Raw genomic sequence first — 25,533 nt, forward strand, 5'->3', positions numbered from 1 at the left:
TTTCTGAGGAATGGCCATACTTCTTCCACAGTGACTGCCTCATTTCACATTCCCATTAGCAATGCACAAGAGTTCCAATTTCTCTACATCTTCACCAACACTTGTTATTTTACTATCAACAGGAAAAAATTGTTTTTTTAAATAATAGCTATCCTAATGGATAAAGTGAAATCTCCTGATTTTGATTTGCCTTCCCTAATAATTAGTGATGCTGAGCATCTTTTCGTGTGCTTATTGGCCATCTGTACGTCTCCCATGGAAAAATTATCTATTTGAAAAATAAATACCAGTCTTAAGCAGAGATTTTTTTATTTTTAAGGAGCTAAATGAACAGGGGCGCCTGGATGGCTCAGTCGTTAAGCGTCTGCCTTCGGCTTAGGTCATGGTCCCAGGGTCCTGGGATCCAGCCCTGCAGCGGGCTCCCTGCTCCGTGGGAAGCCTGCTTCTCCCTCTCCCACTCCCCCTGCTTGTGTTCCCTCTCTCGCTGTGTCTCTCTCTGTCAAATAAATAAAATCTTAAAAAAAAAAAAAAAAAGGAGCTAAATGAAAAAGTGAAGAAATCTATACAGGCTTCTAAACAGTATAAGTATCAACATTTAGTCTGTAAACATTTAGCAGCCTCGTCACTTAATCTGTCTTACTGCTCTAACACTTGTGTATTTATTTTCTTTCTTCTTAAGAAGATACACCCAAGAGGTTGGATATTTAAATATCTTTTTTTTTTTCTTAGCGCAAACTATAACTCCTTTCCCATACTTAAAAAGTAATATGCCATAGCAAGTATTTTTTGAAAAAACCAACAATGTTAAATAAATTTACTCAGATTTCATTAATAAAACCCATGCATAAAAGCATCATGTCTCTTACCCACAAAAAAAGCAAACAACAAAAAACCCCACCCTCTTTTCTTGTTATGTAAGACTTATTTTGTACTTGCCTTTAAATCGGAAACTGAGGGGATTTTTTCCTCCAGGAACATCTCACCAAGCTGCTCATCTGAATTGGCAACACATTCAATCAGCTCTTGCCGGTGGTCAGCTGCCGCTGCCCTGAATTCTGCTGGAATTTCCCCATATCGAACAACCTGACTAAAAAGAAATGCTTTATTTTACTACTGTAAGGATATCCAGTTAAACAGTATAAAGCACCAATGAAAAAAATAATCCCTAATGGCTAAATTTTTTTTTAGATGAGAACAAGCTCTGATATATTTGCATTAAAATGGCAAGTGAGACTAAGGTAGATCTTTAAAATGTAGACAAGAATAGCGGGCAAAAATACTTACACAGGCAAAGCAAACTGCCAAGGTTATACTACTAGTAAATGTAAGAGCCAAGAGTCAAAGCCAGTCTGACTCCAAAGCTCATATGACTCTTGAACATTCTATTAACCAAATTAATCAGAATATCACAGTCACTAACAAGGAGGAATAGAGACCTGACTTTATTCCTTTCCATTAATAACAAACCCAATTACACAATTTTAACACAGAATACTTAATAGTAAAAAAGGTTACTAAATATGACACACTCTTCAACCTTAACCCCAGGGCTCCATTTCTCTAGGGGCTAGATAGGTAAGAGTTACCAATAAAATATACACAACTGAGAAATGGGTATACTTGATATTTAAAAACATCAGTCTTAAAGGTTTCAAAGTATTTCTTTAAAAATGGAAACTAATATCAAAAAAATAAGCTTTCCAGAAAACACGTTCCTAAATTCAAAAAGTAAAAGAAGCCAACTGCACATATTCAGAAAATAATTCTTATTATCCCCAAAAATGCTCTTCACAGCCTTCAGATCATAATTTCATCCTTCTTGTCAGGCTCCCTGGTTCTTAGCCTTTTATGTCAGAATCAGCTGTGGGTCCTTTCGAAATTTATATACCCAGCAGTCTAGGGCTGGGAAAGGGGGCAGGTATATTAAGAAATTTCATCTGTGGTTGGGGCATACAACAAAGTTTAAGAGTCTTTCCTTTAGAAGACAAATGTGTGCCCTGGTAACTTTGGGAAAGTGGATTTATTCATTCATTTACAAGTATTTTTTGAGTCCGTATTGTGTACCAGCAATTTCTAGGGCTGGGGACAGCACTGAATAAACTTGGTAAAATATCCATATCCTCTTGGGCCTTACATTCTAAGAAACAGTAGATAAACTATAGTCACTATTGTCACACAAAAAGTGAGAGAAACACCTCATCCACTAGACAGCCTACATCCTTTCCCTGCCTACAAGACAGCTGATGAGGGGCGCCTGGGTGGCTCAGTCGTTAAGCGTCTGCCTTTGGCTCAGGTCATGATCCCAGGGTCCTGGGATCGAGCCCCACACCGCATTGGGTTCCCTGCTGCTCAGGAGGCCTGCTTCTCCCCCTGCTTGTGTTCCCTCTCTCGCTGTGTCTCTGTCAAATAAATAAATAAAATCTTTAAAAAAAAAAAAAAAGACAGCTGATGAGGATAAATGATGGTTAACTGAACACAACACCCTTCACCCACCTGCCAGACTAGCAATCCCAGTTTCACAGCAGAGAAAGGAAACCTCTGAGGAATTGCCTCTGGAGAAACAGCTAGGCTATTGAGGCCACTCCTCATAAGGAAGGGTCATTTATGGCTTCCCACATTGTCTAAAACAGTGCCACTCAAAATACGGTCTGTAGATCTACAGTGGCCAGCATCACCCGGGAGCTTTCCAGAAATGCAAATTCCAGGCTCCAGATGTACTGAATCAGAATCTTCTGGAGGTGGATCCAGGAATGTGTTTTAACAAGCTTTCAGGTAATCTTTCTGAATGTCAAAGTTTGATAACCACTGGGAAATTACAGTGTTTTGTATGTAGAGGTCACTCAAAATTGATTGATAGATCAAATATCATGTCATAAAATTACCAATTTGCTTCTTATATTATCGAAACCACATTTGTACTATTTAACTGTTTTTACATATTATTGTTTTATCTCTGTAATCTCAAAGTAGATAGAGCAAATATTCATGATCCATATTTTCTTCCAAGTTTTTATCACCATACCCAGGACATAGTAGCGGCTCCATAAAAGTCTACAGAATGAATCAAATGAACAAGGAAAAAGAGATACATTATTAGCCCAAGCTGATGGCCTTTTACCATACCATGCATATCATAACATGATATAAATTACCCAAAAAGTAACACACTCTCCCTTGGAATGAATACCAAGCAAAATGGGAAGCAACTAGCATTAAAGGCATTAAAACAAAATCATTTTGAAGTATATTCCTCCAGCCACATTTTAAAAAGATGTTTTCTCTGTATTTAAAGAAATCATCCTTTTTCTTCTCTTTGATGCTTTTTAAAATGTAAGATATTAAAAATATATTTTTAACTTACCCAAAGTCTCCATCAAAATAGATGGCTTGTTCCTCAATAAGATCTATTATACCTCTAAAATCACCCTCCAAACCAATGGGTATCTGCATAAATGCTGCATTATGACTCAGTTTAGACCTGAAAAATAAAAATACATATGTCCTCCCTAAATCCCTTTGAAATGACAAAAATAAATCAATGGCAGATGTTGTGGAACTGAGAGGGGTATAATCAGGAACTCCAAACAGAAAACATAAAACAGCTGGGAACAACCAAACTCACCATGCTCAGGAAGCCAAAACCCTATTTAGGCAACAAAAGAACTCTAAAATTAGTGTTTTCCCATCAGATCCCCAGAATATCCTGGATCAAAACATAAGGGGGAAGAACAAATCAATGGTGGTTGGTCAGAAAATTTTTAAAGGACAGTGGGATCACCTTGCCCATCTCTCTTTCTTAGATCAGCCAACTCTAGCAAAGCTGAGTACAGCTATCTGAAGAGGAAGTTCTTACAGGAGAACTCTTAGCACGCACGTTAAAAATCAGACACTCATCATCAGCCTGTTCCCTCAATCAGGCACAATCAGTGAAGGGATTCACTGGCAAGAATTCTCACTCAAAAAGAAATATGCTCTGGCTACCACTGTTTAGTCTAGACTCTAGGCCTCCATCTATAACTATGGATAGATAACGAAGAATCACCAAATATTTGAAGGTTACCAATAGCCTGAAAGAGAGGTGTGAGCTCCAGAAACTGTATTAACTTCCAAGTAGAGAGTTATAAAAGAAAAAAAAAGTAAAGATCTGAGAAGTAACTACCTCTCTATTAATGAAGACGTTGCAATAAAAGAGAAAGTTTAGGATAGCAATTACATAATTGCAGAAATTAAAAAGAAAAAAAAAACAGGCTAAATTAATAGAAGGGACACAGGTAACTCAGATTAGTGAGCTGGAAGACCGACCTCAAGCATTCTTTCATTACCCAGCCCAAAATGAGAAGAAACAAAATGTATGAGAGTGTATGGTAGAAAAGTTAATACATGGAGATGACATCCAGAAGTTCTAAAATCTGTTTAATAGGAGTTACAGAAGGTGGATAAAAGGGAGTAGAGCAAAAAGAGAACTGCAGTAGTCAAATAAATGCTAAAAGAGAATTTTCCTGGAATTCAGTCAAAGACTTGGTGGAAACAGTCCATCCACTGCCAAGTACAAGTAAAATATAAATAAAAAGGACAAAAAGTGAAAAGGTTTTGTTTTGCCAAGAAATTATTAAAAGCACCCAATAAAGAAAACTTTCATGCTTATATTCCCAAATACATCACTTCCATCAGTGCACACAGCAATACGGTCACTTGAAGTTCTTCAACACCATATCCTTCGTCATCGGGCACATCACTCTTGGTCTCTCCACTACCACAAACTTTACAATTTTCATCAGCTCTGCCCTGGGAAATGTGAATAGGGACCTGATAGCTCCATTTACACATCTACCAAAGGTAAAAAGTGAAAATTCCACTCTTTTCAAAGGCTATGTAAAACATACAGTATTGGGCAAAGTGTAAAATGCTACCAGACTTAGTTACATATGGTACAGAAAGGGAGTGTTGCTGTTGTCTTAGCAAGTATGTTACCATATGAACTCAAGGGAATACACCATACTCCTTAAGGGCATTAATTAAAAATTCCTTAAGTGAAGGTTAAAACAGAAGGTGATCCTCTAGGTTTGTCTAAACATATAAAGTACTTTTAGAATCCACACTAGATTATTACTTCTCTAATCACAGCAAAGCAGTGAACTGCCAGATTGTTTTCTGAACTCACCTCAAACCTCCCTACAATTTCAGTCACATTTTCCCCATTTTACAGAGAAGGTAGCTGATGAGATCTCACCACAAACCAAATACTGACCTCAACGTTCCTTTTGCTAAAATAAGCCACTCACATAAATAAATTTTTTAGAGAAAAAAATTTTTTTTAGGAATAAAGTTAATGACACTGAGTTAATTGTCCTTCTGTATTAAGGTTTCTTATCCAAATCATCACAGCCCCTCATGTTCTTTCTAAGGCTCAGTACCTCATTTGCTGCAGGGCCCTGGCGGGATTGGAGCCCATTCGGTCCAATTTGTTAATGAAAGTTAGAAAAGGAACGTTGTAGCGCTTCATCTGACGATTAACAGTCATGGTCTGGCACTGCACCCCTCCAACAGCACACAGAACAAGGACTGCACCATCCAACACTCTCAGGGCCCTTTCCACTTCTATTGTGAAGTCCACATGTCCTAAATGAGACAAAGAAGTGTGTGAGGGTCTCAAAGTATGAATTTTTATAACATGCACGATTACAAGCTTCTGTATCTCTGCTCATGACATAAGTCTTCTAATTAGAATGCGGATTTCTTAAAACACCATACTGTTTACTCACAAGGTCCAGGGGCCCATCTCTTCAAAAAACTATGACAGCATGGGCACCTTTAAACCAGCGACAGTTTTCAAGAGGCAAGAACCTTCCAACTCACAATTTCTTTACACTATTTTTTAAGGAAACCACATAATGATGAAGTGCTCTAGGTCCCAAGTCAGATTTCTCCAAAAGGAATTCACAGTCACACTTTTGAGTATCATTTGACACTCAAAAATGAGCTGGGTCATAGTAAAGAACTAAATGTGCTTTTGTCAAAACAAGCTGCAACAATAAAACCAAGAATTCAACTCACCAGGAGTATCTATAATGTTGATATTGACATCTTTCCACATGGTGTAGGTGGCTGCTGACTGAATAGTGATTCCTCTTTGTCTCTCTAGTTCCATGGAATCCATGACAGCGCCAACTCCATCTTTACCTTTCACCTAAACACAAGCACAGCAATTCACAGTCCCCCGTCCCTGCATCCCAAGAAGGAAAGAAATCTTTACTGAGATGGAACTAGAACACAGATAGTTAACTAATGCAATTTTCAGAGAAAGCTATCGTCAGACCATACCATATCATCTTGTGAAACAGAAAAGTGATTACAAGTTTTGCCCTCTATTTACTGTCTAGCCCTCTTTCCATTGCTGTTCCCAGCAACAGCTAACATGGAGCAATCACCTCAGTCTTGTTTCCTCTGCACTGTTCCTGTCCACCAGCCTTGTGGTAGTCCATGAGCAGAAGCTCAAAGAACAGATTTTCCCTGCTCTATGACATGTGGATTTTGAGGCCTGGGTGGGAAGGATTCAGCTTTCAAAATATGTGATTTAGCAAGATGACTTTCATCTGAAGAGTTAAGTTACTCAATGATATGGTAATTTCTTTAGAAGACTTTCAAGTTAAAAAATTTTTTTCCTGATACATGTATTTTGTGACTATTAACATCATACTATAGTTTTAAAACCCTTTTCCACTTAACATTATAAACATCTCTACATAATATTAAAAAATATGTAAATAATACTTTAACAGCTGCTTAAGAATATATCATATGAATTAACTTTCTAATTGAAGTATAACTGACAATGTTATATTAGTTTCAGGTGTAGACTTAACATTCCTAAAAGACAATCTACTGAGGATACTCATAGTGATGGTTTCTAGAAAGATTCCTCACAACAACACTGCAAGCCAATTTGAGCTATCTACCCCCTTTGTGATATGACTTTGATAAAGATCCACTGTAACCATTCTTTTAATCTTTCAGGTTTTGTGATGTTTACTAAATCATAACTACTAAACAATTAAAACCAAGCTCTAACTAGCTCGGAATCAACCATGAACCTCATACCTCATGCATCTTTGCAATTCTGCCAGTATAGTAAAGCACTCGTTCTGTTAATGTGGTTTTCCCAGAATCAATGTGAGCTGAGATTCCAATATTTCGTATCTTTTCATTCGGAATCACTCCTGATGAACACCATCGGTGAACTTTCCAATTAACCTGAAAAAATAAGAGATCAAATCAATGCATTTTTTATAAGAGATAACAGGCAACTAGAATTGGTTTGGTTGGTATCCTTCCACCAACGAATCTCAATGGACACAAAACATCATGTAAAATAGCCTGGAAAGGCAAAAGAGGGAATGCCTCAACCTGCAATTCCTAAACTAACTAAAGCAGAAACTGCAAGAGAGGGCAGAAAGGACATACACAATCTTAAAAATAAATAAATCAGAAAAATATATTCAAATAAGCTAAATAAAAGGGAACAGATACTTCTCCGAATGTCACAGGTTTGAAAATATATGCTGAGGCTGATAAAACCAGAAAGACAACTTCCAAAAACTACTTTAATAGGAAACAGTTTTTGTTTAAATTTCACTCCCCCCCCCCCCCTTACTGTAGTTCACAGCTAGCAAGGATGTTTTCAAACACTTATGCTCTGTGCTGTGGTGCGGATAACTCCGAGGTAGCCCACAAAAGGTTTCCAATTCCTTCTGCACAAAAACAATTACTTTTTAAAAAACTGTTTCATTTTGGTGGAGGTGGGAGAATCTTGCATTTTACGGAATCAAGACACATTATAAACTTCTCCCTATTGGACTGTACATCCAAAATGTACTGCAGCACTTCGGGGGAAAGGGACACAGAACTTCGAAAAGGTGGGCAAATAATAAATGGATTCTAGCGGACAGGCACTTAGATGAAATTCCATGAATACCAGCAAGCAAACGATGCCTGCATACTAGCAAAGGCTCAACTCCTACCCAAACCTACTCCACTCTGCAACCCCCGCAAAAGGAGAAATACGATCAAAGCACAGTACAGAGAAGTTCGAACGCCAAAACAACCCAGGGTTTGCCCAAAGAGGGCTGTCCAAAGCCCAAGGACACTGTGCAGTAAAAAGAGCACTTGATAATGAGTCAGAAGCCCTGGGTACAAACCCTGAACACACTAATTTTTCAGCTGTTCTGACCGTCACTCCAGTCACTTCCCCCAAAAAGAGGCTGAACCATAAATTGCTGGCCCGTCCACTCTCCCAAGGCACCGAGACGCAGCTCATGAATAACGAGAGGATGTGCAGGTACCGAAAAACTTTTCAGCACTGAGGAACGACATCTCGCATCCGGAGCTGTCAGGAGGTCCCACGGAAAGCATCACTGTTCCCTAGCCCTGGAGGGACAGCAAGGTCCCGCATGCAGTCCCTGGTTCGTCTCGCCTCGCCGGGCTCTAGTACCTGCTTCCCCTGCCAGCCCAGGGCGGCGGGGACCCGTGGGAGCGGCCCGCTCCCCAAAGCTGCGGCGGCGGCTGCTCCCAGCAGCCTCATGGCAAGCGCAGAACGGGCGTAAAGGTCCGGTAGCTGTAGTTCGGCTCAGCAACCCGACCCACCCCTCGAACCGTTCAAAGTCACGCCGGCAATCAGTGCGGGAAGAGCGCTTCCGAGTCGAAGGACGCGGGGGAGGAGAGAGGAAAGAGGAGGGACTTCCGGACTTCAGAGCAGAGCAGCCCCGTCCGCTGCTCTAGCGCCGTCTGTGGACTTGGAAGAGAAAGTGCAGTCGCTTTGGCGAGCTAATCATTTGTATGCTCCCGGAAAGATGCAACCTTTTAAACGTGGTTATTTTGCGTATTCATTGTTGCTGTCATGTCTACTTTTGTGTAGGTTTAAAATTTTTTCATAACTTTTAAAAAATCTGAAATGGCTTCCTCTCCCCTTCAAAGTGCATACAAGGCCCTACTTGAACAGCCACACCACTATAGCAATGTAGAGAAATGTTTATAGCAGAATTTAAGTAAAAAAAAAAAAGAAAAAAGAAAAATGGTTATCTGTGTTATTGCAAATAGGAAAAAAATAATTATAAGACATGACCCGAAGGGCGCCTGGGTGTTTCAGTTGGTTAAGCAACTCCTTCAGCTCAGGTCATGATCCCAGGTTCCAGGGATGGAACCCCACGTCCGGATCCCTGCTCAGTGGAGAGCCTGCTTCTCCCTCTGCTCTGCCCTCTGCCCCTCACCAACACCCCAGCCCCCGTGCCCCGCTCATGTTCTCTCTCTCTCAAATAAAATCTTTAAAAGGAAAAAAAAAGAGACATGACTTGAAAAGAATATGGAAAAATGTCAATTATAAGTGTTTTTTCTCATTTCAAAAAAGTTCATTGTTCGATGTTAAACGTAACATATTCAGTCCATATGGAAGACAGCAACCTTGAGAATTCCAGTTAGATCTCAAAGTCTTTGGAACTCAGTATGTCCAAAATGGAGCTTCTCATCTTCCTCCCCAAAACCTTCTTCTGCAGTCTTTATTTTGAAAATGGAAACTCCGTTCAAGTTGCCCAGACCAAAAATGTTAGTCACTTCAACACCACTCTTGGACACCTCTGGTCTAATCTGTCGGCATATGTTATAGGCACCACCTTCAAAAATAGATCAGGACCTGCCCTTCTCCTCACCTCTCAACACTGCCACCTATTTCCTTTATTTTCAATAGCTTCATCAATGAGATGTTCCCTAAACAACTTTTCTAAACCAGCAGGTTCCTCCCTTTCTATCTTCTCATGCTGTTTCATTTTCCTTCAGAACACTTCTTAGATATATCCAGACATTTCACATACCTGTTTATTGTCAGGCTTTCCCAATGGCAATGTAAGTTGCATAAGGAGACTGATTTGGTTTTGTTAATTTCTGTATCCCTTTGCATGTGCTAGGTGCTCAATAAGTATTAAATGAATGTACGAATGAGTACAAATTAATAGAAATCAAAGTACAAGGGACAAGAAAAGAAAAATAAAAGTTCAATGATGAATTTCAAATTTACTTTTTGTATGTCATGCATGTATTAATTTGCAATAAACGATTTGTAAACTGATTTGAAGAAGAAAGCCATTAATGTTGAATATACCCAATAAACTTTTTTGCTAATAGACCTTCAAAAATTTAATCTTTATAAGCCTTTTATGTATTTGTTTAAAATATATAAATATATGATTATGCAAATGATAATAAAATTAAGGTTACTTTAATTTTAAGATATAATTATGTCAAATAAAACAGTATATCTACTACACTAAAATCACCACTTTTTTTTAAAAGATTTTATTTATTTATTTGACAGAGAGAGACACAGCGAGAGAGGGAACACAAGCGGGGGGAGTGGGAGAGGGAGAAGCAGGCTTCCTGCGGAGCAGGGAGCCCGACGCGGGGCTCAGTCCCAGGACCCTGGGATCATGACCTGAGCCAAAGGCAGATGCTTAATGAACTGAGCCACCCAGGCACCCCTAAAATCACTTTAACAAATAGTTTCCTTAATTAAAAATTCATGCTCATTATCTTGTGTGTATATATTCTTATTTTTCTGTAATTATTATGAATATATTATTTTTATTAATCACTTTTAACTTAAGTAATCCATTTTTCTTTACTCCAAAAAAACCTGGAAGACAGAAAACCAAGAACTGTCTAGCTAAATTTCTATGAGTACATATTATAGATTATCTCTGTTAAGGTTTTGTGTGTGTGTGTGTGTGTGTGTGTGTGTGTGTGTGTTTAGAGAGAGCTTGCTGGGGGCACAGAGCAGAGGGAAAGAGAGAATCTTAAGCAGGCTCCATGCCCAGTGCAGAGCCCTATGTGGGCTGGATCTCACAACACTGAGATCATGACCTGAGCCAAAATCAAGAGTCAAACACCCAAAAAACTGAGCCACTCAGGTACCCCTAAATCTGTTAAGCGGCAAAATACACATATACAGTATCATCCAAAACATTTCCACACTGTTAATTCACAGCCAGTCATTTTATAATCTCTAAGAAAATTGGAACTATCTTCGGTGACCAAAATCTTGTACCAGTTTTTACTTAGAAACTGTCCAAGTATCCAAGGACTAATTTAATATTTTCTAAGCTCTGGGAAAGTTAACTAAGGATTTGAAAAATTACAATTTTAGCTAACACATTTAGTCCTTATAATTAATAGTATTATCATAATCTTATAAGATTAAAACCCCTTTTTTTTCTTTTGAGAGAGAGAGAGAATGAGTGGGGGTGGGGCAAGAGAGAAGCAGGCTCCTCGATGAGCAGGGAGCCCAATGCATGACTCGATCCCAGGGTTCTGGGATCGAGCCCCACATCGGGCTCCCTGCTCGGCGGGAAGCCTGCTTCTCCCTCTCCCACTCCCCCTGCTTGTGTTCCCTCTCTCGCTATGTCTCTTTCTGTCAAATAAATAAATAAAATCTTTAAAAAAAATTAAAAAAATAAATAAAAGACATCTGTATTTCAATTTTATTTAGATAAACACCATTTTATATTCTGTAATCTTACACAATTGATGGAGTCAATAATAAATTATTTGACCCATAAGATATAGGAAATTTGGAAAGTTTAAATCATGAGAAGTTCAATCTTAATTTTATATAAACTAGAAGATTTTATTACCATTAATTTTATATGATAAAACCTGGAAGAAGACATATAGTTATATATTCATTCCTGTACCCAAATCCACCTATTTATCAGAAGTATTTCATAAAACTTTTTAAAACATACTTCATAAACTTTATATTCATAATCATTAAATCATATTTAAAAGCTCCTTTTATCTTGAAACCTTTCTTCTTATAATCATACTAACAAAAGCTATTATTTAAATGCACTTGTCCACAATTTTATGCAAAACAGCACAAATAGTTTGACTTTTTCTCTTAGACATTTTAGACTATTTGGACTAGATATTCCTAGATTACACATATGCCAAATGACTTTTTTCTTAATTCATCTTTAAAATTTTTCAAGTGCGGGGTGCCTGGGTGGCTGAGTGGGTTGAGCATCTGACTCTTGATTTCTGCTCGGGTCATGATCTTACAGTCTTGGGATAAGCCCCATGTTGGGTTCTGCGCTCAGCTCGGCAAAGAGTCTGCTCATCCCTCTCCTTCTGTTCCTCCTCCGACTCACACATGCTCTCTCTTAAATAAACGAACAAATAAATAAAATCTTTAAAAATTTTCAAGTGGGAGGAAAAAATTGGGAGGAACAGGAAAAACAGTGAGCTAGATTGCATATTAAAAATTTTGAGTTTGAGGGGGTACTTGGCTGGCTCAATCAGTAGCACATGTGATTCGATCTCAGGGTTGTGGGTTTGAGCCCCACATTGGGTGTAGAGATTACTGCAAAAATTAAAATCTTTATAAAAAAAATTCCAGTTTGAGGAAAAATCGATTGCAATCAGGCAGTGGCCAAACAGGAAGTGGTGGTTAGGGAGTCTCCACCAACTAGAGCTAAGGGAGACTTTTATAAAGAGGAGGCAGAAGCAAAGCAAGGAAATTATTTGATTATTTGATTGGCTGGCTATAGCTTAAATGGTTGCCTTATATGGGAAAGCCTAGTTGGCTGTTTGTGATTGACGTCTTTAGGTTTCAATTTCTTTCTTTCTTTCTTTCTTTTTTTAAAGATTTTATTTATTTATTTGAGAGAGAGAATGAGAGACAGAGAGCACAGAGGGAAGAGGGTCAGAGGGAGAAGCAGAGCCCCCCGCTGAGCAGGGAGCCTGATGCGGGACTCGATCCCGGGACTCCAGGATCATGACCTGAGCCGAAGGCAGTCGCTTAACCAACTGAGCCATCCAGGCGCCCTAGGTTTCAATTTCTTAACCTTGAGGCATAACAGGCTTGTTTTGGTTTGTTTACATGGGCTACTAAGACATTAAAGCCATCTCAGTCTAATGGCTTCCTTAATTATACAAATATTAAAGTATTCCTGTAAAAGGCTAATTACCTTCCCCCTTTCAAGAAGGCAGGAGAAAGTTTAAATATAAACCATACAGTTACAAAGCTCTAAAGTATGGGGACACTTGGGTGCTTCAGTTGGTTAAGCGTCCGACTCTCAATCTCAACTCAGGTCTTGATCTCAGGCCTGAGTTCAAGGCCTGCATTGGTCTACACGCTAGGCATGGAGCCTACTTAAAAAAAAAATTCTAAAAAGCTCTGAAGTATGGAAATAAAAGACAGAGAGTCTTTTACATAAACAAAGTGGTCTCTTTTAGACAAATAACACAAAGGCTCTCCTGAGGTTTTGTTTGTTGTTTTTTGGTGTTGTTCTTCCAAGGTGCCTCTCAAGGCAAGTGCCTTGTTCAAGTGCAAGTTTTTTTCACATCTAAGTTCCCCAAAATGGTCACTACAATTCCTTGCTAAAGTTGTGCCAGGAGGTAGTACAAGTCTATCAGCTGACAAACCCATGAAAAACTGCCTGATGTTCTATCAAATGTAAAACACTGACTGCTTATGTCTGTCTCAGGCTTTAACATTAAGCCACATGACTACTGACCTGAGACACATGTGGTTAGAAGGCAACATGGGTAGATAGAAGGTCTCTCCCAAAGCAAACTTCTCATACAAGTGACAAGACTGAGGAAAGTTTTCACAGAAAAATAATGTAAGATGTTGGGGAAGTAGTCAGAAGATGGGAGATGGTGCTTAAAGTCAAATTCACCAGAGGACACCAAAGTCTGATCCGAACTCCTAATCCCCAAGAGAAAATAAGCATGATTCTGGGGACAAAGAAATCATCAGAATGCAGATTTACTGCAAATTCCATGTAATCAGGGACAGAGGGGACTCAAGAGGTCTCAGATATGTACATTATTACTAAATTGAAGGTCCTAATTCACTGCAGTGAGGGTCTATGTCACACTTCAGTAGAATCTCTAAATTTTCCTAGCCCTATCAGCCTAAGACCACTGTCTTAGTCCATTCAGGCTGCTATAGCAAAAAAACCATAAACAATATAATGGCTTATAAACAATAGGAATAGAAAGGGTAAGGGGGGAAACCTGGTGGCTCAGCTGGTTAAGCGTCTGCCTTCGGCTCAGGTCATGATCCCAGGGTCCTGAGATCAAGCCCCATGTCAGGCTCCCTGCTCTGTGGGGGAGCCTGCTTCTCCCTCTCCCTCTTCATGCTGCTCCCCCTCCTTGTGCTGCCGCTCCCCCTGCTTGTGCTGTCTCTCCCTAATAAATAAAATCCTAAAAAAAAAAAAAAAAGGTAAGGGAGCTCTCTCTAGTGTCTCTGTTATAAAGGCACTAATCCTAGTCAGGAGGGCTCCACCCTCAAGACCTAATCACCTCCCCAAAGCAACATCTCCAAATACCATCATCATCATATTACCACATTTAGGGCACCATCTGATTCTTTTTTTTTAAATTAACATATAATGTATTATTTGTTTCAGAGGTACAGGTCTGTGACTCATCAGTCTTCCACAACACACAGCGCTCACAACACACACCCTCCCCAATGTCCATCACCCAGCCACCCCATACCCCCACCCCCCTCCCTCCAGCAACCCTCAGTTCCAATGTGCTCCTGCCCTTGCCTTGTGACGTAAGGGATAATGGAGTCATAAAGGTAGAGTAATGGAAACCTATCACTGAGACTGCCAGGTACCAGGAAAATCTCTAATGTAGCAAGGAGTGTTAAGTATGCAACTTGGCCTCATTGCCAAGGCCACATTCCCCAAATTGTTACTATCTTCCCATTCCCAAAAGATCCAGGGTTCCAGAAAGATCAATGGTTGTCCACAAAGGAAAAATAATATGAACTGTATACAAGCTACAGAGAACCTTCTTTCTTATATGGTTGACTTCAGCAGTATGGTAAAAATAATTCTGAAAAGAGGCAATTTCAGCAACATTGAATATGAAGAATTGACATTTAATCTCTCTATGTCACAGTTTTATGAGTGTCCCCTTATGAAGCACTGTGGAATAAGAAGAAATATATATTTAATTCAATTTTTATTTACTTTCTATGGTAAATAAATTGGGAGAAAAAATAGCTGTAAATGCTCTAACTGCTATATGATGAGTAGAAGTTATACTGTTTTAAATACAATTATTTATTTAAGTATGTTTTCATATTTGAATATAATGATTCAAATTATCATCAGTGTAACGATTTAGGCAGAAGAATATTGTCTATTGGGATTTTGCTCTATCAAGTAAATTTATGCAAAAGTATTATTTAGAATTTATGCCTTATGACAACTTCCCAATATGTTATTAGTATACTAAAGTATGAATAAGAGGAAAATGTTAACATCTTTAATTAATACGTGCTCAATTACTTTTTCTTATAAAAATAAATTGACATGTATGTATCTTATTCTGGTAACTAATTACAGGCATGAAACACACTGACTAATAAAATTAACGGGATATGATATGGAAAATTAGGAAAGTATAAGCACAATAACATAGTTCTATTTCCAAAGTGAAGAAAGCAAGATATTAGGATTATAAAGTGATAGTGGATTTTATGTTCTTTTTCCTCCTGTAAGGGTTAAGATTTTATATTCTCATAAACTTTAAACTTTCTAAAAACGGATTAATGCTTGAATTATAGAATAAAAAAGCTAAAGCTGAATTTTTAAATGGTATAAAAGGAACAACTGAATTATTAAGTACCTTGCTCAAACACACATATCACCTGTCTAAGAAATTTTGAGACAATCAATCATTCAGGTTTACAGAATACCAAATGCATTTTTCTAAATGTCACAAAAAGACTGAGCAGAGTTTCTCCAAGGACACTCCAACTTTAGAATGTTAACTGTGGAGACAGATTAAGCTGTTTGTGGGAAAGGAGAGGAGAAATATACTACCTTAAGAAGTTAAAGAGAAAGGTCAATGTAAAGTCTGATGAATGTTAAGAATGTAATATGGAACAAAAAATAATACAGTGTATAAAGAAATTATAAAGAATAAAACTCATATATATTAGCAGTTTAAAATCTCCTTAAAATTCAGATTTGATTATTCATTATTACCAAAATAATAACTAATTTCTCATAAAATAGTACTAGTATAATTTTGCTTTATTTTTTTTTTAAACTTAAAGCTAGCTGGCTGGGGCACCTGGGTGGCTCAGTTGTTAAGCGTCTGCCTTCGGCTCAGGTCATGATCCCAGGGTCCTGGAATCGAGCCCCGCATCGGGCTCTCTGCTCAGCAGGAAGCCTGCTTCTCCCTCCCCGACTCCCCCTGCTTGTATTCCCTCTCTCGCTGTGTCTCTCTCTGTCAAATAAATAAATAAAATCTTAAAAAAAAAAAAAAATAAAGCTATTGGCTATATAACACATAAAATCTGATTTAAATAATTTTACCTTTATTAACATCACTGTAGTATTGTGTTAGTGAAAACAGACTATTTTTTAACATTTTACTTTCTTATAACTAATACATATGATAAAACTAGCTCTACAATCAAATATATAAAAGAAAACATAGCCAATAGGAAGATAATTGGGAAAGCAAAATCAGCTTTAAAAATTAGTATGTTTTAAAGAAAAGAGTTTTATAGAATGTTTAGCAACTTAAGTTGTTGAAAATCAAAGTTTTATTCCTAAAGTATGGACAATATAAAGCTAGCACTTCCAAGAACATTCAGATATCAGAAGAAAGTTAAGTACAGTACTGATTTAACAAGAGATTGGTCTTACGTGTATTACCCAGCACCATTACTTTCTCTGTTAAAACAATCAAAACTAAACAAATCAAATGCAAGGCTATTTATTTTTTGTTGATTTTCACAGGTGATCCTTTGATGTTGAGTTTGTCCACAAAAACATTTGATCTTCTTCCACGTTCAATGGCTGGACTCTGATGAGGTTTCTCCCTGAGAAATATAAAATGAACATAAATACCATTTTTTAAATGGCCAGTAGTTTACAAATCAATACAAACATGATAAAAAAAAACACTGTACTTTATGGAGAGTTTTATCTAAAACTTCCATAATAGCTTTGAAAAATATATGGGACATTATTTCATTAACATTTAAGAAAGCAACAGCTGCTTTCCTGAGATAGATTTAACTGTTTAACCATGTCATCCAACATGGCAGCCACTAGACACATCATTAACACTTAAATTAATTAAAATAAAGTTTAAAACTCAGTTCCTCAGTTGCATCAGCCACATTTTAAGTGTGGTTCAATAGCCACATGTGGCTAGTGGCTGCCATATTGGGCAGTATAGATACATAACTTTTTCTTTATTACAGAAAATCATTCCAGAAAGTTCTAACGGACAGTGCTGGTTTATAGAAAATGCCACTGATAGGGCCACAGATTTACAGATCATCTATAAAGAGCATGCTTTCTCTAACAGGGATCTGGATTTCATAGTCAAACTTAGCACTGTAAGGTTTTTTATCAATGAACTTTTCAAAGTTAGATAAATATTGTCTAAAAGTAATACAGAAGCTAATTTTCTACAGAAATTAGGGTTCTAAATTCCTAAATAAGTATTTTAAAATAAAAGATGCTAGCTCATGAAATTCTGCACAAGTCTTCTGATTTACTTGACACCCACTTGTCCACCACTGGTTCTGTGAAGCCTTCCACCTTCTGCAGCAATGCTCCACTCTCTTATGGCCTAGAACAGATTTCTGTTTTAAGGCCTGGTGAGGCCTCTCTCTCTCAAGTGTAAACTTAATAGGAACTAGGTATTGTTTTCCATTTTTACCCCAGAGAACCAAATTAAATTCCAACTCTAGAATATACATTCAATGTACAAAAATCTCTATAATCTTTAAGATGTGGTTTCAGCACAGCTATTCCAAAGTAATCTCAAAGGAGGCTAAAGTTTTAGAAAAATTCTTCCAAAATAGCTAGTATCTAATGCCTAATATAGGTGCAGATAATGTTATATACTATACAAGTATCTAAAACTGCATTTACCATTGACTTATGAGGAGAGTTTGCCTTTCAAACAGAGCCCCTCTCTCCTTATCATATCTCTAGATACCAATATCTTTACCTGGCATGAAATGTATGACTCCTACTATATCCAGATTAAAATCCGCTTTACAAGAATAACTACATTATGGTATTTCACTTTTCCTTAGAAGGATTTTAGCCCCTATCTTTTGAAGCATAATTTGCTAGTGAGTTACTAATCATTCAATCTTAAAATATTATTTGTTTTTAGATACAAATTTAAATTTGTGTGGAATGCTCAGATACAATGTAAAATCATTACATCCTTCACAAAAGATACTGTTGATACAAACAATGGATGTTAATAAAAACTTCCTGATACAGAAGTAAAATTATGTAATTTTTCTCCTAATTCTTCTTAAAAAACACAATTTATTTTAGAAATAACTTTACCTTCTTTTAAGTTCTCGGCAGCCTGAATTCTCATGACCAACACTTTGCATCCTAGGGTTTTCTACATTGCGCCAAGGCCCCACTGGTTTGTACTTCAAAATCTCATTTTGCCACTCATTGTCAAAAGCATGAGCATCACCTACATGAAATATCAAAATAAAAGGGCAAGTATTAAGAGATCAACTGTCAGTAACTGCCTTGGCTCCCACATACTTGATTTTGGCCTTGTGCTTCAGACAGAGGCAGGGAACTGCTCCAAATATAAAGGTCTTTGATTCAGAGTAATATTTCCTTTTTTGTCTGTTCCTCTTTTATTCCTATTGATAATTTGATTATTGATGATCTGGTTTTTCATGCACCTGCTTGGATATCATATTATTCTATCCAATGAACCCTTTGACCCAATTACACTTACAGTCTTTCTTCCTGGGTCATCTTCCTGGTGATCATGCTTTTCCTCGGTACTTGGGCACTTCTACTGTAACTAACACGTCCTATTAACCTCACCGTTTTCCTACATAATAACTTGGCCTACCTCGCAAGCTTCTGTTGTCAATTTCCTAAAACAGGTTACTCAACTGTCAATTTGTTATGAAGTAGGCAATCTAATTTCAATAACAACAATAGGTAAATGGTAATACTTGTTCTATCAGATGGCCTTTATAATAATAATGTGTTTCCTCACTGAATTTTTCTTCAACATGTTAATTATTGTGAAGTACTCTGTATATATTTAACTATGACAAAACTACAAAGATTAAAATTAAAGAAAGGTTAAGATGTTGTAGCTTCCATCTCATTGCATAAAAATAATTTTCTCCAAGCCAACCCTAAGAGAATTTCTTTTTCTGAAATGATATGATAATTTAAACCATTTCCATTTAAATAATTTAAACTTAAAGTGACAAACACTTTTATTCAAAATACTTTTTGAAAGTAGGAGATGAATATAACCCAAAAACTACAATGAGAAGAGTTAGGCCACTGGAAGGACTTAAATGCATTGAAGAATGAATATAAAACCTAGAAAATGGAGGGGCGTCTGGGTGGCTCAGTCGTTAAGCATCTGCCTTCGGCTCAGGTCATGATCCCGGGATCCTGGGATCGAGCCCCGCATCGGGCTCCCTGCTCAGCAGGAAGCCTGCTTCTCCCTCTCCCTCACAATCTCCCTCTCTCGTATGTCTCTATCTGTCAAATAAATAAATAAATAAATCTTAAAAAAAAAAAAAAAACCTAGAAAATGGAAAGACATACTTGATACAATACAAGAAATTAAAATCTTATCTATACAAAAACTTAAGTGCCCAACAATACAGAATTATTTAAATAAATTACGGCCCATTCATGAGAACTTTTAGGTAACCATTAAAGAATGTTTTTGAAAAACAACATCATAGGTGACTGTTTTCACAGTTATAATGGTGAATTAAAATAGGCACAATATAAACTAGATAGTAAAATACTAACTTTGAGAAAAAGTATATGTGTTAATATATACATAAAACTATTAGGAAGAAATACATTAAAACATTAATAGTTATTTTGGGGTGGGATTATGGATAATTTTAGTTTTCTTTATTCTTTTTTATACTTTTCAAATATATCTTAGAAATATTTAAAAACTCATTTTGCCTACTGGCAGTCTTACTAAATGACAATTCCAAAAGATTCCATTTTCCATGTATAAAACAAAAAATAAGTAACATTACCAAAAATCACTATAAAAAAACAAATCTACTATGAAACAATGAAACCACAATTTTATTACTTTGATAAGGTAGTCCCTACATATTATTCATAAACTACCTTGAAATGACATCTTATGGAATGTATCTACAAAAAACATTCATCAAGTTCTACCAGTATTTTAAGAGGAAGAATGCTATTTTCTGTGACAACTTACTTTCGTTCATATTGATGAACTCTTGATTGACCTCTTCATCTCCAGTCTTCTTGTTCTTTGACTTTTTAATGACATGAGCTCGGTCATGAAGATGATGACCAACAGCCATTTTTTCTAGTCCACTATCAGAATCTCTCATCGCTTTCCTAGTTTCCTTTATCTGTAAAAATGAAGAAAATAAAAATTAGTTATTATTTAAATATATAGAGGATGGATATAATTTTCAACTCCTCAGGACCTGTTTACTTATAGAGGTAAGACCATAAATCCACAGCTCTAAAAAACTGGGTACTCAGTTCCACTACCAACTTGCAGTAAAATTGTGGTAATAGTTCTCTGATATTTTAAAAACTGCTTAAAATTAAAATGTCTAGGGCAAATAGAACCAATACAATTTAAACTTTTTCTAAATTGTAATCAAATGGCATAACAAATAATAACCTAATTATATAAAACTTAGTGCCTTCAACACTGTCCTTAATAGTGTAATAGTTGGGAGTACATCCCTCTAAGTAAGGGCAACTGAATATTTAGCAGTCATGTTGATGGCCTTGAATCTCATGGCTCCTACATATCAACTCTATGGGTTATGAGAATATTCATGATAGCCAAAGACTATTAATATTAGCATGGTTTGCTGTGGGATGTCAACAATTAAATTGTTTACATTTAAGATGTATGTTACTTACAGCAAGTTAAGATGAAAATGTGTGCACTATGGCAAGAGCATCATTAAATGGTATGTCTTTATATGTAAAAACTAAAAAATGGACTATTCACATGCATTAAACAGGCAAACCTAATTTTTTTTTTACTATAAGTACTAATGAGGAAGCGTAGAAATAGGAACTCTCATACTAGACTCCATGGGAGCTAACTGTTTCAATCACTGTGTGATAGTAACTTAGTAATTTTTAGGTAAAGATGAAGACATCCACCTCCTACAAACCAACAATACCATTCCTAAACCATTTGCACAAGGAGACATGTATAAAGATAAATGAAAAATTAGAAATACCTAAAAATCAATCAACAGAAAAACAGATTAAAAACTGTGGTGTATCCATATTTTGGTTAATATATAGAAGTCAAATAAACAGAGCTATATGTATAAACTTGAATAAATCTCAGAAACATTACTGAGCACAGTCAAGCTGCAGAAGACACATGCAGCATGAAATCATTTATATAAAGTTTAGAAACCCATAAAATAATTCATTATATTGCTTATGAAGCATACATAAGTAATAAAATTATAAAAACATACATAAGAATGATAAGTTCCAGATACAGGAAAATGGTTCTTTTGTGCGGAGGGAGTAAAAGGGAAAAAAGGAACCAGGGAGGGAAGAGTGCACTGAAAGCTTTAACTGCATCTAATATTTTTGCTTAAAAACAAAAAAAAATAAGGGACAACCTAAAGCAAATAGAGAAAAATGTTATGAGTTGACTAAACTGGGTGGAAGGAACGTGGGTATTTATTACATTATTTTCTATATCTTTTCTGTACACTTGAAGTATTTCATGAGTTAAAAAATTCATTTACTTCAGATACAAATTAAAAATAGATATTTATTTCATGAAACAAAGACTTCTTCTAATGTCTACTTACCTGGTCAATATGTAAAGGTAATAATAAACATCAATAGATATTTACATGAAAAAAGGCATCTGAGGTGGAGGGGGAGAAAAAAATGCCTTAAACTAAGTAAATACAGTTAGCATTATTGTGTTTCACAGTGATATGTGTCTTCTTCCCTCATCTCTACCTGCAGAGTACCAGATCAAGCTTAAATAATTAAAATCCGATATAGGTGATTGATAGATTTCACATTCCACAACTTTATAAAGCTCCAAAAATGCTCAGAAAATACTTACTCCTCCTGGAGCCCTACGGGTTTGAGTTGAGGCCTGGAAAACCCTTGGTTGTTCATCTCCTACTTTGGAATAAGTCATAACTGAGGAAGAACTAAATGAATGTCCATTTGGATCCACTGAAAGGTGACCCTAGAGATAAATATAAACTGTCAATCCAGAGAGTTTAGTCAAATATGAAGAACTGACTTTAGAGGATTCAAATAAGTAACAATACTAGCTCAAGTTCTACTAAGGATACCATACTATCAATATGGTATATCCAAATGGCACCCCCAGGAAGGTCCTCACCTCCTTCCATTTTAGGTACCAATTCTCACTCTTCTTGTGAGGAATAATAGGAAGTGACTCACTCAGAGATCCTTAAGTCTTTGTGATCAAAGACTTGCAGCTTAGATTTAAATATAGATGCTGTGCCCTGAAGCCTATGATGCTTTTATAGTCAGTGTTTGACCCTTGTGTGCAATTTTGCCAATGCTGAGCCAATTAGCCATATACCAAGAAGTTTTATACCTCCTGTGGGTACCAGATTGCTAGATTATGAAAATCATTAATAATGCCCTAGATTTGGACATTCTGAAACAATCCTTAGATTCTAAACTGGATGACTAAAATGAGTCTTCTTCATATTGAATCAAGTTAATTTTTTAATGTTAATATTTTGAGTAGAAAAGTAAGAGTATTAGCACTAGTTTATAACTATTTGGACTTTATGGATCTAATCCAATGCCTAAACATCATTCCTGAAATTTCTGTTTTCAGCTTTTTTTAAGAAAACACTAAAACTTAATTTCCTAGATGCTACAAATCCTTTTAAGTAGACAAGCTAAAAATAATTAAAAAGTCTAAATTCATATAAAATGTGCATTTACAATAGTGACCTTGAGCAGGGTAAATGTTTTTGAGGTTGTGTTTTTTTTAATTTTGAAAGTTAATTAATGCAAACTCATAGGTTGTGAAATCAATTTGGTGGGTTGGGACTAGGATTTTTAAAATATGAACTAAAATAGAAAATATAAACACACTGTAAACAGTATGATCATTTTCTCACAAAAATTGTTTCAGGTTTATTTATACAGTACACAAGTATTATGTACTGGGTCATACTGTTAAGATATATTTTTCAACCACTGTGGACCACGATTAAAAAAAAGTTGAAAGCCACTATAATATAGGGTACCAATAACTGAAAATAATGTTCTCATCAATTTTTTAGTACTTACAAAGTTTCTTTGTAATTCCTGCATACTGTTTCGCATATTTAACATCATTCGGTCCATTACCTGAAAAGGGTTGACATCTGTACGCTACAGGATATTAGGAAGTATGTTATTAACTATTAGTACAACACAAAAGAAGCAAATCAACCTTCCCAAAACAGCTGAAATTTTTTTCTTGATTTACGCAGTGGGAGCTCATGCAGCAATCGACCAGGCAAAGATAATTTAAGGACTATACAAAAAAGCGATTTGTTAAAGAAAAAATGGAAGCATATACAAAATCTCAAACAGTCAACATACAAATGATTAGGGAGTTGCAACACTATGAATACATGCATACATACATGTGTGTATATACACACATATATACATGCATGAACATATAAACACATTTATCAACTTTCTCAAAACACAATTTAGTTAATATTTAAATACTGAATGGTGTATTCTGGGCTGGGACAACTCTAGCATAGACTAGTTTTCAAGTTTTTCCTTCTTTCCTCTCAGTAGAATCTTACCATGCAAATCAATAAAACTTGGGTATAAGATACCAACGTCACTTCCACCAGTACGACACAGCTGATAGAAACTGCCTCTGAGATCTTCAGCTCTCCTTTACATAAAAGGATCCAAGTGAGAGAGGTTAATTCACTCTACTGGTAGGCCTGGAATTTGCTGCCTACCACAGAAGGCTCAGTAGAACATTCCCTTGAGGCACAGCATATGCTTCTTTAGAAGAATAGTTAATTCTTCTAGAACTGTGGTTTCTTAGTCACAATTGATTTTGACTCCCAGGGGACATTTGTTCATAATTACATGCATTTTTGTGTGTCGTAACTGAGGAGGGTGTATGACTGTCATCTGCTGAGAAAAGGTCAGGGACACTGCTAAAATCCTACAAAGATTGGACAGCCCCCCTAGAACAAGAATTATCTAGTCTAAAATGTCAATGATGTCAGGGGCTGAGAAGCTCTGCTCTAGAAAAATCTCCTATTGATTTTAAGTTTTACCATTAGAACACTCAGGAGAAATTAAAAAGTGAAGCACACATTTTAGTGTGCCACCTGATGCATTGTTTACTAGTATAAAACAGAAGGAGCGTTTGATTCAAGGAACTCCTCTACTCAAACAGGAGTCTTTTGAATCCTGTAAGGCACTGTAGTTCAATGCCAGTATTTCAGCCCCTCTAGAGATTCTTTTGCTGTATGCCAAGCTGGGACTCAATAAAGAATTATCAAAGGCCTGTCTATGTCTCTGCCTTCCAATGGGTTGTTATTACTTGTAACAAAGGGAAACAGATGGGAAAACCAATTCTCCTTTAGAACCTGCATTTAACACCACAGGGAACAACAAAGGCACATTTAGGAGATACTGATATATCTTTGGGCACACAAAGGACTGCAGTAGAATTAATCTGCATTTCAGAGATTCAACCCAATTCAGGAAACATTCTGAACACTTTGTTTCAACACCAGGTTGAGAAATCAGGGCTATATAAGAGATACAATTCATGAGAGTTGGAAGGGCTAGCCCAAATAAGAAGAGGAGAAGACGGAAGAAAAGATCAGATGTTTGGGTATATTCTGCCCTTTTCTCAATTCACTGTCAAATCAAAATGTATCTGTACTTGCTGTGGGGTGGCCCAGCACCTTGGAGTGACAAAAAGTGTGGGTACAAATTAGAGGTAAGATTCCAGTGAGCTCCTAAGGTCTTTGGGAACTTTGTACACATGCTCTTCTCTCTGTATGAATGTTTTTATCCTGACTCTCAGCGTAGTTTCTTCTCATCATTCCAGTATCAACTCCTTAAAAGGGCCACCTGCAAAAGTAATCTCTGCTTCACCTCCCATCTGTCATTATATCTTGCCCTGCTTCATCTCCTTCAGAGTACTTTGAAGTACTTTATCTGAAATTATTTTGTTGTTTATTGCCTGTCTTCCCACTCTGTAGAAATCACCTTTGTGAAGGCAGGGCTATCTTCTCTGTCTTATTCACTACTATATTCTCAATACTTTTAAAATAATTCCTGGCACATAAGGAGGGCTCAATAAATATTTGCTGAATGAATGAACAAATTAGCTCTAGCTCAGCTCAAACCCATATATTCAATTGTTCACCAGATAAATCCACCTGGACAT

General features: G+C 36.7%; 2 protein-coding genes across 7 annotated transcripts in view; both read right to left on the minus strand.

The window, feature by feature from the left end:
• The window catches only part of GFM1 (G elongation factor mitochondrial 1), a 43,459-nt gene extending 34,777 nt beyond the window's left edge, over window positions 1-8,682 (minus strand). The window contains exons 1-6 of one of the 3 annotated variants that reach the window (XM_021702672.1): window positions 8,489-8,682; window positions 7,099-7,251; window positions 6,055-6,187; window positions 5,415-5,619; window positions 3,362-3,478; window positions 937-1,087 (exon numbers count right to left, since the gene is read on the minus strand). In XM_021702672.1, the coding sequence (XP_021558347.1) occupies window positions 937-1,087; window positions 3,362-3,478; window positions 5,415-5,619; window positions 6,055-6,187; window positions 7,099-7,251; window positions 8,489-8,578 (849 nt within the window). In that variant the 5' untranslated portion in view covers window positions 8,579-8,682. The remainder of the gene's footprint in view (window positions 1-936; window positions 1,088-3,361; window positions 3,479-5,414; window positions 5,620-6,054; window positions 6,188-7,098; window positions 7,252-8,488) is intronic. The other 2 variants (XM_044915047.1, XM_044915048.1) reach the window with 2 other exon arrangements.
• Window positions 8,683-16,302: 7,620 nt separating this feature from the next.
• Window positions 16,303-25,533, minus strand: part of MLF1 (myeloid leukemia factor 1) — a 32,121-nt gene continuing 22,890 nt past the window's right edge. For 2 of the 4 annotated variants that reach the window (XM_021702569.2, XM_044915054.1), the window contains 5 exons: window positions 23,400-23,483; window positions 22,180-22,308; window positions 20,302-20,461; window positions 18,399-18,537; window positions 16,303-16,900 (listed from right to left, as the gene is read on the minus strand). In XM_021702569.2, coding sequence (XP_021558244.1) covers window positions 16,795-16,900; window positions 18,399-18,537; window positions 20,302-20,461; window positions 22,180-22,308; window positions 23,400-23,483 — 618 coding nt within the window. In that variant the 3' untranslated portion in view covers window positions 16,303-16,794. The remainder of the gene's footprint in view (window positions 16,901-18,398; window positions 18,538-20,301; window positions 20,462-22,179; window positions 22,309-23,399; window positions 23,484-25,533) is intronic. The other 2 variants (XM_021702570.2, XM_021702571.2) reach the window with 2 other exon arrangements.

The sequence above is a fragment of the Neomonachus schauinslandi genome, chromosome 1, assembly GCF_002201575.2.
Source record: "Neomonachus schauinslandi chromosome 1, ASM220157v2, whole genome shotgun sequence".
NCBI classification, from domain to species: Eukaryota; Metazoa; Chordata; class Mammalia; order Carnivora; family Phocidae; genus Neomonachus; species Neomonachus schauinslandi.